General features: G+C 44.9%; 1 protein-coding gene across 5 annotated transcripts in view; it reads right to left on the bottom strand.

Moving 5' to 3' along the window:
- Nucleotides 1–5,477: 5,477 nt before the first annotated feature.
- Nucleotides 5,478–14,574, bottom strand: part of STEAP3 (STEAP3 metalloreductase) — a 47,974-nt gene continuing 38,877 nt past the window's right edge. For 4 of the 5 annotated variants that reach the window (XM_060016935.1, XM_060016937.1, XM_060016938.1 and 1 more), the window contains one exon: nucleotides 5,478–8,109. In XM_060016935.1, coding sequence (XP_059872918.1) covers nucleotides 7,828–8,109 — 282 coding nt within the window. In that variant the 3' untranslated portion in view covers nucleotides 5,478–7,827. The remainder of the gene's footprint in view (nucleotides 8,110–14,574) is intronic. The other variant, XM_060016939.1, reaches the window with a different exon arrangement.

Raw genomic sequence — 14,574 nt, 5'->3', positions numbered from 1 at the left:
AGAATTTTGCTGATAAATCATCTGGGCCTTGGGTTTCTTGAGGGGGTTTTTTGGTGGGAAAATTTTAAACTACTGATATGAATTCTTTAATGACTTTAGGAATATTCAGACTTTCTTCTTTTGGTAAGTTATATTTTGTCCATTCTAAGTTGTCCAATTTAATCACATAAACTCTGTAGTATTCTTTTATCATCTCTTAAATTTCTGTTTCATCTATAGTTTTGTCTTTTTATACTTAAAATTATTCCTTTGAGGCTTTTCTGTTTTCTTTTTCCCATGACCAGCCTTATCAAAGATTTATCTGTTTGATTAGTTTTATCAAAAAATCAACATTTGGCTTTGTCAGTCCTCTTTAATGATCTTTGTTTTCTATTTCACCAGTTTCAGCTCTTATATGTAGTATATTTCTCTTTTTACTTTTTCTGGGTTGGATTCTTAGTGCATTATTTCCTATTGAGATTATTGATTTCCTTCTAAGTAATGTTTTTGCTGCATCCTCAAATTTTTGGTATGGAGATATTTAATTACCATGTAGTTTTAAATTTTTGAAAAATTTCCATTATAATTTCCTCTTTGATTAATGATTTATTTAGAAATGTAATTTCAAAATGTGTGGGTATTTAAAATATAGCCTTTATTCTTGATTTCTAACTTTTTTGCACAATGTTTAGAGAATGTATTCTATATGATATTTATTCTTTGGAATTTATTGAGATTTGCTCAGGTCTAATATGTTTTGAATTTGTTTTCTTGAGGGGAATATAAGTTCCCTATTTTTTATATGAAGCTTGTTGTGTTGTACACACACGTACACACATAATTTTTTGTATGATGATGGATTTGTCCACAGTGTTTTTCTTCTTTATGATTTTGAAGCTATATTATTAAATGCATACAATTATAAAATATTTAATTCTTCCTTTTATCATTCCATAGTGACTCTTTCTATCCCTAATAATGTCCTTTGTCATAAAGTATAATTTATGTGATTATAACCTAGCTACCTCAACTTTCATTTAGTTTGCTTTTGTCTTACATCTTTTATTATACCTTTATCTTTACCTAAAGATAAAAATAAATAGCATATAACTATATTGAAAATTCAATCTAGTCATCTCTATCTTTTAATTCAAGGGTTTAATTCATTTATATTTATTGTGATTATTGATATATATGTGGATTTGTTTCTAACACCTACTTTTTGATTTCAACATGTCCTGCCTTTTCTGTGCTATTTTTCTCTTTTCTTGATTTTCAAGAATTGTTTGTTTGCTTTCTTACTTCATTTTTCCCCTCTTAAGGTTTTGGATGTTATATTTTTAGCTTTTTAGTGATTTCCCCTGACATTTTCCCAGGCTTATTGAACAAAATCTAAATTAGTCCATAATTTTCCCCTGCTCCCAAATACAAGGGTCTCAGAACATTTTAACTCAATCCTTTACTCAATCAACTTACACATCATTGTTATCTGTCTTTTAGTGTGCCCTTAAAAAAAAACTACATAAATAAACATTATTATAATTTAAATAGATAAGGCTTATTTATATTTACCTTCACAGTCACCATGTCTTTACTCACCATAGCTTCTTGCTTTTCAGATTCCCCCTTTAGGATCATTTTCCTTCTACATGAAGTGTACTTTTTAGAAGTTCTTTAGGTAAGAACTATTGGTAAACTCTCTAAATTTTTGTATTTCTCCTTCTTTCTTGAAAATCAGTTTTTCTAGATTTACAATTTTAAGTTGACAATTATTTCCTCTCTGTACTTTCAGGATATTAGATTGCTATTTTCTGATTTCCATTAATTTGTTAAGAAGTCTGTTATAATTTCACAATTTTAAATGATCTGTCATTCTTCTCTGGCTGCTTTTAAGGGCTTCTTAGTGTGTCTAAGTGTGGTTTTATTTTTAAAGTTTGCTTTCCTGCTTGGTGGTATGCATTGTTTTTTCTGGTTTTTTGGATTTCAGTCTTTATTACCTTTGGAAAATCCTTAGCCTTTATTTTTTAAAATTTGCCTCTCCTCCATTCTTTCTTTCTGGAGCTCCAGTTATTTTCATGTTAATCTTTTTATTTTAACCTCTGTCTTTTAACCTTTTATATTTTTTAATCCATTTGTCTCTTTTTGCAATCTGGGTAACTTCTTCAGCTCCATTTTAGAATTCATTAATTTTCTTTAGTCTGTTGTTAAATCTCTCAAATTAGGTTTGTTTCCAACAGTTTTTCATTTCTGAAGGTTCTATTTTTCATCATGCCTGGTCCTTTCATAGTGTCTCATTGCTTACTTATTTTCATGACTCTACTTTTTAATTCCTTAGATATTTAGTATATCATTATTCTATTTTGATAATTCTTTTCCTTGGAGCTGTGTTTCTGCTGATTCTCCCCTGTGGTTTGTGGATCTTAGATACTGAGTTCCTATTTGGTTAATCTGAACTGAGTTTGCTTTTCTCCAGAAAGGACTTAAATTTGCTTCTGCCAGGAGCCACGGAGAGCATTGTTTTGTTCATTTATTTGCATGTGCATGTGTATTCCCATTTATTTTCTGCCTGGTGATTTCCCTTACCTCCTGAGAGTTCAGCAGTGTATTAAAAAGTATGTTTTGTTTTGTTTTTTTGTCCAGGAACTAGTTGCTTTATAACAGATAGACTCTTCAGGAAGTTAAGCACTAATAAATTCTTTAGTTGGGGAAAAGTTTCAACTGATGGGTAAAATTAGATTTTCAAGAGTAGGCTCTGCATATGACGGGTATTATAGAAATAAGCTAGGTTTCTGATCCAATAAATAAAATCAACACTCAATAAGCAAGGGGTTGATTATTCACTTTATGGGAGAATTAGCAGTGGAAGCTTTTGGTTGCCAGGTACATCAAAGGTTCCATTTATGACTGTTCATTTCTGAACAGAGAAAGCAAAAATGAAGCCAAAGCATTTTGAGTAACTATTGGAGATCAAAGTGAACTAAGATAAACTGTCTGGAACGATTACAGAAATTGGTGGGGGAAAATAGAATTTAACTGAACAAAAATTCTACTTTGCACACTCTCCAGGAAACACAATTAGTATGTTTCATCTTAGACAAAAACTGTTCTAAACAAGGTGTTTTGTTTTAGGTTAATCTTACCATGTTTCTCTGGTCAGGTCCCTTTCACTTTCTCCAACAATTACTTTTAAACTTCTCCTCCCTCTTCAACCCTCAGGGCCAAAACAACTTCCTTCCCTGTCACTCTCAACAGATGGCATTGACTACTTTTCTACGAAGGGTATAGACATCATCAGAAGAGAACTTCCACACCTTACATCACCAGGAGTAAATCCTTCCCTCATTGGCCCCTATTCTTTTCTCCTAATTTTAAAAGACAAGCTGGCACTCCTCGCTAAAGCCACCTGTTCTCTGGACCTCATCTCTTCCCATACCTTCTAGGACTTTGATCTTTCTCTCTCTCTCTCTCTCTCTCTCTCTCTCTCTCTCTCTCTCTCTCTCTCTCTCTCTCTCTCTCTCTCATCTTCAACCACTCCAGGTCATCTTGTTCTTTTCCAGAAACATTTAAAACAGGTTCAGGTCAGAACCATGGGAAAAAAATAACCAGCTCTCCTTCTAACCCCCTATATCTACAATCCTCTCTTCCCCCACTTCACAGCCAAATCTCAAAAGAGTATCTAGAACTAGCCTCCATTTCCTTACTTCTCACTCATACCCAATCTTGATTTTATCCCCAACATTCCATTGAAATTCTTACCCTAAAGTTTCCATATTTCAAATTCTGTGGACATTTACTGGTCTTCACCCTACTTGACTTCTCCATAGGATTCAACACTGTTTCACACACTCACGTGAGCGCACACACACTCTCTTACACTTCTTTAGCCTTTATTTTAAAATGTCATTTAAAAAGAGGGTCAACAGTGTTTAGTTGAATATCGTTGTATTTCTCTCAATACCAACTTATTTATTGTAAGATTATTACTTATAATAATTACTACTCATTATTAGTATTATATGCATGTTAGTGTAAATTAGACTTTGGATTTATTTATACTTTATATTTGAATCAAGACCTTATATTGATTAAAAGAACTACACACATAAGTAGGTTATATTATTTCTGAATTTCGTCTTAGGTTAGTAGAAAGGAATTTTCAACATATTTGTTAGAAAAAGTTGGTGCTAGTCTGGTGGGATTGAGAGTTTCTGCTCTAGTGAAGCCAACTTCCTCTTTCTAAAGAGATCCAGGGCAAGTGGGCTTCTGTACTTCCAAGGGTCCCCCTTCATCGCTTTTGAAACAGATTCAGCTTTTCAAGTAGCTGAATGATAATTCTTCTCTTTAACTAATATGAGTTATTTTGGTTGTTCTTTAGTTCTTATGTGAACTACCAAAATAATGGATACTTTTTCATTGATTTTATCATTTCTTTTTAAACTTAACTCTCCCAGCATTATGCGTGGGAGGATGCAGAGTAGAAAAACAAACCTTCAAGCGCAAGATTTTGTTTTCTTTTTGAAAATTATTTGTTGTGAAGTTTTTTTCTGCCCATGTTTCTTATTTTGGAAAACTCTTTCCATGGGCTCAACATGGCAAAACCATCTTTTGGTTATTGTTCCCAAGAAATGGTTTTTAGTCACTAGGCTGCTTTCTGCATGTAGGTTTCCTTCTTATTTCCCAGTACAGTACGACACTCCTGGTTGCTTCAGTAGACAAGCAACTGACTGCATGACAGGTGGGTGTTCTGTGAAGAGTTCCTGTTTTCCTGATGGACCCAGGGCTGATGTGTGGGTCTACCTGGAGGCATCCTACCTGGAGCACACGGAGTGCAAGGCTGTGGCTCTGGTGGAGTGTTTTCTCCCTCTGCCTTTAAGAGAACAAGGGGCTTGCAGCAGCATCAGCAGTGTACAGAGGCATATCTCACCAGGGCAGCCAGGGAACCAGAGTCCAGAGGAAGCTTCATGGGGCAGAGATGCACTGGTCTGTGGGCCATAGACTATAGCACAGCAGAGACAAAGGAAGCTGTCTAAGCCCTTGTTACTCTGTCTGAGGATCAATACCATGTGTGTAACCTGGGAACTTATTAGAGATGCACAGTCTTGGGCCTCATCCCTGAGCCATGAATCCAAACCTGTGTTTGAACAAGATCCTTATGCAACTCCTGTGCGCATGACAGTTTGAGAGGCACTGCTGCTGTAACCTACATTAAAGCCACAGCCTTCAGACCACAGCACAGACACTGCTCCCTCCAGGAAGCCTTCCTGGTACTCCTTTCACATATCTTGGCACTTCATCACCTGGATCTCGTCCATATCCTTACTGGCCTTGTCTCTGCGGGTCTGCATGTCCCTTCCTCAGAGGTGAGCTCTAGCCCAGATCACTCTGTGCTCACTTTGCACGCTGCCTGACTCAGAGCAAACGCCGATCAGGAGGCTCACCAGGCCAACGAACGAATGAATGGGCGGGTGATCAGTGCAACAGAAATAAAAGCCTGAAACTCACGGGAAGTTAGGTGTTTATTTTCGCTGCTTCTCCGACAAGCTCTACAAGGTAAAAACAAAATACACAAACAGTTCCAGTAGCATAGATTTTAAATGTTCAACCTCAGACCATGGCATTTAGGGTTTCCAGAGCACTTTGGTTCAGGCACTTTTGTACCCAGAGGCACATAGAATGTCCCAGGCTGTAAGGGAGTGACTTGCTCTCATGGGGGTGCTGTTGCCAGCTGCCTGATGAGGTAGGGGACAGCAGCAGACACCAGGTCAAGGCCAAGCACACAGCCCACCCTGCCTCTCACGAGCTGACTGTCCAGTTTGGGGGTGGCCAGGTCCTCTGCTGCACCTGTCCCCGCCTGAGGAGCACCTGCGGCAGGGGGTGGGCGGGGAAGGGAAGGGAGCACATTAAACTTGGCTCTGTGTCAGCATCTTTGGTATAAGGAAACATCCTGGGCCTGGGGAGGGCCAGAGAAAAAGGGCAGCCAATACCGACCGGGCTTGATAATCCTTGGTGGGTCCCAGCTGCCCATGTTCTCCCTGCTTCCTTTCCAGCAAGCCTCTCTGAGGCCAAGGCTGCCACTCCATCAGGGCCCATCTGGGAGGCAAGCTTGTGCCGCTCAGCCTTTGAGCTGCAGATGGAACGCATCTGCAGGAAGCAGGCAGCTTTGCCTGCACTGCCTCGCCTCCATCAGTCACTGGCCCGATGAGATATGCTTGCACTTGGCTCTTTTCCCTTTTCGCTAAAGGACCCTAATGCGCTTCACAGCCATGAGCTAGTGCAGTCTCTGTGGGGAGGCAGGAGCATCCTCTCCTGTGGCGCTCTTGGGTCAGCTTTTGCCAGCTGACTCTATTCCATCCTAAGATGCCCTCTGGCCCAGGAGACCTAAGAACATAAGCGTGACCAACACCCCCATCCTGGGTACGTCTCACTGATGTCCTCCATCAGGGCCGCAGCCCTCTGTGTTCAAAGATGACACATCATCCTGATTCTGCCATGGGCTGGGGGCCCAGCCGAGAACAGCTGATTCTCTCTACAGGGGAAATAGAAACAGTTTCAGTAGGAATCAGTGAGGGATGGCATGTGATTCAAGGATACACGTCCTGCAGCCTCTTGTGCTTTGGAGCAGCAGGGTTTCAGATTTGTGGCTTTGGAGGAAAAGACCCTTCCAGCTGTTTTGAAACATAACCCTGCATTAGGAGGAACTTGGAGCCAGTGTAGTTTTCAGGGTGCTTGGAAGGCAGGCTCTCTGCCCGGTAGCAGCAGAAGGTATTTGAAGAGGTCCCCAGTGTCCTTCCACAGGACCGGTTCAGTGAGGACAAACCATCCTTCAGCCCTCTGGATGGGGTCCCAAGAAGGGCGGGGCTGTCACGCTCAGCGCTCTGGGTCTTGTTTTCCCCTCCCCCTGAACCAACTTTTAAAGGGTCTGCTCTAGGCCTTCCTGGGAGACATTCAAACTAATGATTTACAAGGTGAGAAGGCACAGCGGTTTAAAGAACGGGCATCACCAACTTAAAGGAAGGAAAGAAATTACACTTGTTCTCAAGACAGGGTTCATTAGTGGCTCTGGCAAGGAGGTGACTTCAACACTCCCACAGGAGGATCAATTTGCAGCTGCCGTGGTGACTTCCGACTTTCAGGAAAACATCTCCCAGCTCCGGGAGAATTAGGGGGAGCACGCTCAGTTCCAATCCCTCCCCCTTCCGATCCCCCAACCTGGCAAAGGATGGACCTTCAGGTGGCACCCAGGACAGACACAGGCTCACCCCCAGTGCCCTCAATCCCGCCTGGCCTCCTGCTGCAGCCAAAGAAGGAGCTGCACCCGCTGCTCACTGGTGACTCGTCAGCCCTGTGCACCCAAATTGGGCTCCAGGCAGAGCTCCTGTCTGTCCTGCCACCTTGGAGCCCCAGTTCTGCAAAAGCCTTGGGAAAGTAGCAAAAAGGGGCAGGCGGGGAGGTGCACAAATGGATGGAAGCCACCAAAGTGCAAGCCTCTCACTGCCTTTTCTGTGCAAAAAGTCTGTGCATCTCTCTGTCAATGTCACAGTAGTGTGAGCTGCTGTTCTCCTAACATCTGACACTTGCTTTTAAATCTACAGGTTGAAATCTCAGGGACTCAACTTTTTAGCTAAGTAAGTATAATTGCAAATCCTGTTATATATATGAAATACATATGGACATACATATCACACACAGGTGTGTCATTCTGAATATTACCACACACGTCCCAGGAATTCAGACCTCAACCCACCAATCCGTGTGTAATTCTGCTGTCCTGCATGATCAAGGCGAGAAGTCCTGAGAGACTCTGGGCACTGTCCTGCCTGTGTCTGGCAGGTGCCTGTGTCAGGCACCTCACACATGGCTTGTCTTCTGGGCCAGGGCGCAGTCCACTGGCAGCGTGAACTTGACGGCGCCATCCTTCTCCCAGCCCCTCCGGATCCTGGAGAGTCTGCGGCTGAAGCAGGGCAGGAGAAACAGGCCTTTGGCCAGGATGACAACACAGGGCACCAGCAGGGTTAGTGTGAAGGTGGGGGGCAGGTAGAACTTGTAGCGACTCTCCTCGAAGGCGCGGGTCCAGCCGTAGGTGAGCGTATGCAGGGTGCTCAGAACCAGGCCCACAAAGCCCAGAGTGGACTGCCGGAGAAAAGAAGGCTAGAATGAGGGCCAGGGTGAGGACGGACACAGCGATCCTACCAATGGCTCGTCTGCTTATCTGGCAGAGGGGAAGCAAGGAGGGCAGCTTTAGTGGGGCTCTGTGTTCAAATCCCAGCCCCGTCACTCACTCTCTGTGTGATCTTATTACTGTCTAAACTCTCTGAGCCTCAGTTTCCCCAAGAGAACAATGCTCATACGTCAAAGTATATAAGGACTCATTGATTCATAAGAATGCTATAAAATAACAATGCTTGGGGACTTCCCTGGTGGCGCAGTGGTTGAGAGCCCGCCTGCCAATGCAGGGGACACGGGTTCGAGCCCTGGTCCGGGAGGATCCCACATGCCACGGAGCAACTGAGCCTGTGTGCCACAACTACTAAGCCCTCGTACCACAACTACTGAGCCCACGCGTCTAGAGCCCGTGCTCCGCAACAAGAGAAGCCACCGCAATGAGAAGCCCGCGCACCGCAATGAAGCGTAGCCCCCGCTCGCCGCAACTAGAGAAAGCCCGCACGCAGCAACAAAGACCCAACGCAGCCAAAAATAAATAAATGTATTAAAAAACAGAAACAAAAAAACCCAATGCTTTTCTCCAAACTGTATTATTCATAACTCTGGTGGCTGCCAGAGGACTTAAGGTGGAATTAAATTTAAAGAAGTTTAAAAACATGTTACTCGTTTTGTGTATCTTTGCATGTGTGCAGAGTCATGTGTCTGCTAGCATATCAAAATCATAATTTCACAGATAATATTTGGCACAAGATACAGCCAGGTAAAAAGTGAGTGGATCTTAAGTTGGTTTAAAGATAAACACAAAGGGGCTTCCCTGGTGGCGCAGTGGTTGAGAGTCCGCCTGCCGATGCAGGGGACGCGGGTTCGTGCCCCGGTCTGGGAGGATCCCACATGCCGCGGAGCGGCTGGGCCCGTGAGCCATGGCCGCTGAGCCTGCGCGTCCGGAGCCTGTGCTCCGCAACGGGAGAGGCCACAGCAGTGAGAGGCCCACGTACCGAAAAATAAAATAAAATAAAATAAACACAAAGGAAAAATTTACTTGGCACATGGATTTGGCACCAATAGTGAAGGTGGCTCACAAGGGCTTGCAGGCTAGTTGTCCTGACGCTGTATATCAAGCCCACAGCATCACAAAGATGCTTTCTGTGGGTGCCGGTCCCTCACCTCCTGCCCATGCTCTGAGCTATGAACACCCCAGGTACAAACCCCGCCAGGATTACTCTCCTGCCCAGAAGGAGATTAGTGATGCTGGGGAGATCAAGACCGTCACAGATCCAAATGGAAATGGTCCAAGCCGTCGAGCGGCAGAGCATCTTGCCCCTTGAGCCAGGTGTGGGCTTTTGTGGGTCACTTCCAGCCATGAGCAGCTCCTTGTCACCCCGAGTGCTATACAATCATGACTTTCTATGGGAAGTGTGATGTGAAAATAGCCAGGAAGTGATGATCTGTAACTCTAGCCTCTGGGAAGCTTTTGCACGTAGGGCTTCTTGCAAACTACAAATGATGCCTTCCGGATTCTACTGTTGGCGCTAGTCTCAACTGACACTGTGACCCTCAGCAAGTTGCTTAATAAGTCTCAGTGAGAAGGAAGTGATTACAAAAGTAAAGTCAGAATTGTAGGGAAAGTGCTGTATAGATGCAGCATTCTCCAGCCCCCAGACCCGGCAGGCGGTGGTGCAGAGCAGAGGGCAGCCAGGGTTAGGACTTCGTGGAGGGTCGAGAGGAGGGGCACAGGGCACCGAGAGATTCCGGGCGGGAGAGACCTGTGTTTATTACACAAGGAATGAAGAGAGCAGTGACCCATCAGGCGATGAACACATCTGCATTTTCTCCAACGAGACACGGCAAGGGTTTAATTGAAACGTGGCAGCATGACGATGCCTCAGGGTGCTCTTTACGGGTTGGTTTTGAGCTTTCCACAGAGAAACTGTAATCAGGCCTCCTGGATTTCCTTCCAGCCCAGCTTGTCAGCATCAATCCAGGGGCTTGGCTGGGGGACACTGTCTTGTTTGCACTCCCCCCAGACACGGCTCTCAGTGGGTCTGATTCTGCTACCATGTCTCATTCTCACTCCTCCCTAGCATGAGGGTCGCTTTGCTGCTTACACCTTCTCCAGTATAAACACCAGGGTGGTGAACCTCAGTAAGTGGAAGAACGTGGTTCAGAAGAATTGTTTGTAATGCTTTTACTAAAAATAATAATGGCTATACAGACAAGTTCACAGACAGGTTCACAAGTATAACATTTTTGACCCTAAACAAAATGCTCGCTGGCAAAAGATCCCCAGTCTCTATCCTTCCTAGCCATCTCTGGTTCTCTTTGGCTTTGTGACCACTTAAGGATATGTTTATTACATCCTTAACAACTTCCTGGCTCAGCACAGCCTGTTGGGAAAGGCCATGGTTGGCTCCATGCTCCTATCCACGGCTACTTCACGTGTCATGTGCAAACGGTCAGCCCCCAAATGGAAGCCTCTTTGACTGTGAGTCACGTGTAACCAAATCCTTGTCACCTCCAGTCGTGTCTATCAAGATTCCAAATCTCGTAGCAACTTCTGAACTACACCAACTTTTTCTAAGTTCTGATCTATTGAAAATGAAGACTGGGGTTAAAAAAGTCCCCAGCATTGAGAAAATATTTGGGATTAATATCCAGACTGTATAGAGAACTCTTAAATTCAACAACGACAAAAACAAACAACCCAATTCAAAAATAGGCAAAGGACTTGAATAGAAATTTCTCCAAAGAAGATATATGAACGGCCAAGAAGCACATGGAGAGATGCTCAACATCGCTCATCGTTAGGGAAATGCAAATCAAAATCACTTCACACCCATTAGGATGGCTACTGTTAAGAAAACAAGTGTTGGCGCAGATGTGGAGAAATTAAAACCCTTATGCACTGCTAGTGGGGATGTAGAAGGGTGCCGCTACTATGGAAAATGGTAATGGAGGATCCTCAGTGAATTAAAAATACAATCACCGTGTGCTCCCACAATCCCACTTCTGGCATACACCCCAAATAACTGAAAGCAGGGTCTTGAAGAGTTATTTATACACCCATGTCCACAGCAGCATTATTCATAATAGCTCAAATGTAGAAGCAACCCCAGTGTCCACTGACAGATAGATAAGCAAAATGTAGTATCTCTATACAATGGAATACTATTCAGCCTTAAATAAGAATAAACTTCTGTCACATGCTACAATATGGATGAACTTTGAGGACATCATGCTAAGTGAAATAGGCCAGTCACAAAAAGACAAGTACTGGATAATTCCACTTATATAAGGTGCCTGTATGAGGTAGTAAAAATCACTGGCCCAGAATGTAGAATGGTAATTGCCAGAGGCTGGGAGAAGAGAGGAATGGGGAGTTAGTGTTTAACGGGGACAGAGTTTCAGTTCTGCAAGATGAAAAGAGCTCTGGAGATAGATGGTGGTGATGGTTGCACGACAAAGTGAATATACTTAATATTACTGAACCGCACACTTCAAAACGGTTAAGGTGATAAATTTTGTTATGTTACTTTACCACAATAAAAAAAAAAATTGGGGGGCTTCCCTGGTGGCGCAGTGGTTAAGAGTACGCCTGCCGATGCAGGGGACGTGGGTTCGTGCCCCGGTCCGGGAAGATCCCACGTGCCGCGGAGCGGCTGGGCCCGTGAGCCATGGCCACTGAGCCTGCGCGTCTGGAGCCTGTGCTCCGCAACGGGAGAGGCCACAACAGTGAGAGGCCCGCGTACCATAAAAAATAAAAAATAAAAAAAAATTGGGGGGAGGAAAGGCCCCAGCATTGACCATCAGGAATAAATCTTGAACTAGCCTGACAACCACCTTGTTATTCCCCCACCAGCTTCCAAGTCCCAAACTGTTGCTCCCCTCACTCAGGTGAATTTACTAGGCTTTTCTGAGATGGCTGGGACGTGCCTTTTTACCCCTGAGAGTATAGCGGCCTGAGGCGTGGTTTTCAAATCTGGCTACGTGGTAAAATCATCTGGGGAGCATGGAGAAAATCTTAATGCCCAGGCCCCGGTCCCAGAAAATCGGATTAAATTGGATAGCGGTGGAGCTCAGGCATGGTAGCTTCTATAAGCTCAGAGATGATGCTGACATGCAGACAGGACTAAGAACCACTAATTTAGGAGACTCTTATCACCTGAGCCCTTCTAACTTCAGGTTGAGAAGTCTTCAGGGTCCCTCTGCCCAGGCTATTTGACTGGGGTGGACCCGGTCCTTCCTGTTCCTTAGACAAAGTCCCATCGAGGGCCTGAACGGGCTCACACTCTGCATCGTGAAGCTCTCCCAGATGCTGCAGCAGTGAGAAGCCACCCAGGCCTGGGAACTGACTCCTGGTGGCCCCAGAAAGGCCTTAGCACCTCCCTCAGTGACCTGCCCTGGGGCTCCAGTGTTTGGCCCATGTTCACCACTGTCCCCTGCCCTAATCTGGAGAGCGATGGACTGTGCTGGGCAAACAAGACCTGCCCTGGGAGAGTATGAAGACCTTCTCCCGCCCATATATCCGCTTCCCTTTGCCATCCAGAATCCCGTGTGATTCCAGATGGCAGGAGGCCCCAAAGACCAGCCAGTAACAAAGGGCCTTCTGACTTTCCAATCCCAATGGGAAGCCTGGGTGATTCCAGCAAGTTTGTTTCCCTAAAACTCTCTCTCCTTGGGAACAATTTTTAAAATCCCATAACAGTCAAAGGAAGCCAAAAGAAAGGGAGGCATCCTCACGGGGCAATTCATAACGCCCACAACAAGCTAGGGCCATTTTTATTATATGTAAGCTTGTTAGCAAAACAGAGACAGCCAGGTTGTTGGTGGCCGCTGGTGGTGATCCATTACCATGGCGGGAAGGGGCTTTGGACAATTGCTCACAAAGCTGGAGTCAGCACAGGGCTCTGTTATTATCTCAGGCCGGTGGCAGGAGTGGGCAAGGCCCCAGGAAGCTCCTCTAACGGTGGGGCAGAACCAAGGTGCTAAGCGCCGAACACTAATTTCTCTGTCCAGGGGAGCTGCACCGACCTGGGTATTTGGCAACCTAAGAATGTTTAACTGGCTTAATTAGGAGCAGTTAGCACAGCCGAAAGCAAACCAAAACAGTAGGAACAAAAACACCCAGACAAACAAAACCCCAAATTAAAAACTTCGAAAACAGCCTCAGGAACAAAAGGATACACGCAAGCACAAGTCACGGCTGTGGAATCCACACCCTGTTTTGATGGCTTTCTAGCTCAATAAATCATTACAGACCCAGGGGTCAGGCCAGGCCCACTGAGAACCACGGTGTCTCCACAGCCACTTTCTAAGTACTGGTGACCTGTCGCAGTCATTCGTGGCTGGGAAAGGAAATGGGGTCCAGGTAGCTCCTTGTTCTAAAGCAGCGCTCACCTTACAGTAGAAGGTTGCAGCTCACCTCAAAACCTGTACAGCCACTATTGGGTGCATGTATACATGTCGTCAGCACAAATCCTCCCAACGACTACAGGAGGTGGATACAGACAGGTCAGGATGCAGATGCTTGGAGACGCTAGGAACTGTCTAGTGGTGCAGGGCTGGTAAGTGGTGGTCTTGGGACTGAAACCCAGGTCTGCTGGCTCCACAGCCTGCGTCCCCCACCCCAGAGATTGTCACCTACTGCATCACGTGCACTTAAGTCACCCAAGGAGCCTATAAAAATAGACTCCAGAGCCGACCCCGGGCATCTGAGTCCACAGGTCAAGGGTATCTGCATTTCTCCAAGAGCTCCGTGACTTCAAACTTTTCGATGGCGGCTCACATTAAGAATCACATTTTCATTACTGCCCAGTACACAGTGAAGTATGCCCACATATGTATATATAACTACTGAATTGATACAACTGAAAAAATGTCTGTGCTTAGAACATGTAAAGAACTCTGACATTTTTGGAGACATTCTACTCTATTTCATGTTTGAAAAGCTTGTTGTGGGCTTCCCTGGTGGCGCAGTGGTTGAGAGTCTGCCTGCCGATACAGGGGACACGGGTTCGTGCCCCGGTCCGGGAAGACCCCACATACCGCGGAGCGGCTGGGCCCGTGAGCCATGGCCGCTGAGCCTGCGCGTCCGGAGCCTGTGCTCCGCAACGGGAGAGGCCACAACAGTGAGAGGCCCGCGTACCGCAAAAAAAAAAAAAAAAAAAAAAGCTTGTTGTGGTCCACAAAAATTGATTTCATAACCCACCAACAAGTGTCAACTACAGTTTGCAAACACTGCCCCGGACCATTCTGCGGCTCTGGGTGAGAGTCTCTTGCCTGTCTCTTGCTGCCTCCTACTGACTCAGAAATGGGTGGCTTAGTCAGAGATCATGGAAATGTGGCTACATGCCCCGAGAATCACAGCAAATTGCTTTGTATTTTTCTTTTACACGTAATCTTGCACAGTGGCTCACAACACATCTGTAGGGAACT

This window comes from Delphinus delphis, chromosome 7 (genome assembly GCF_949987515.2).
Source record: "Delphinus delphis chromosome 7, mDelDel1.2, whole genome shotgun sequence".
Taxonomy (NCBI): Eukaryota; Metazoa; Chordata; class Mammalia; order Artiodactyla; family Delphinidae; genus Delphinus; species Delphinus delphis.
This window is presented reverse-complemented; position numbering and strand designations above follow the sequence as displayed.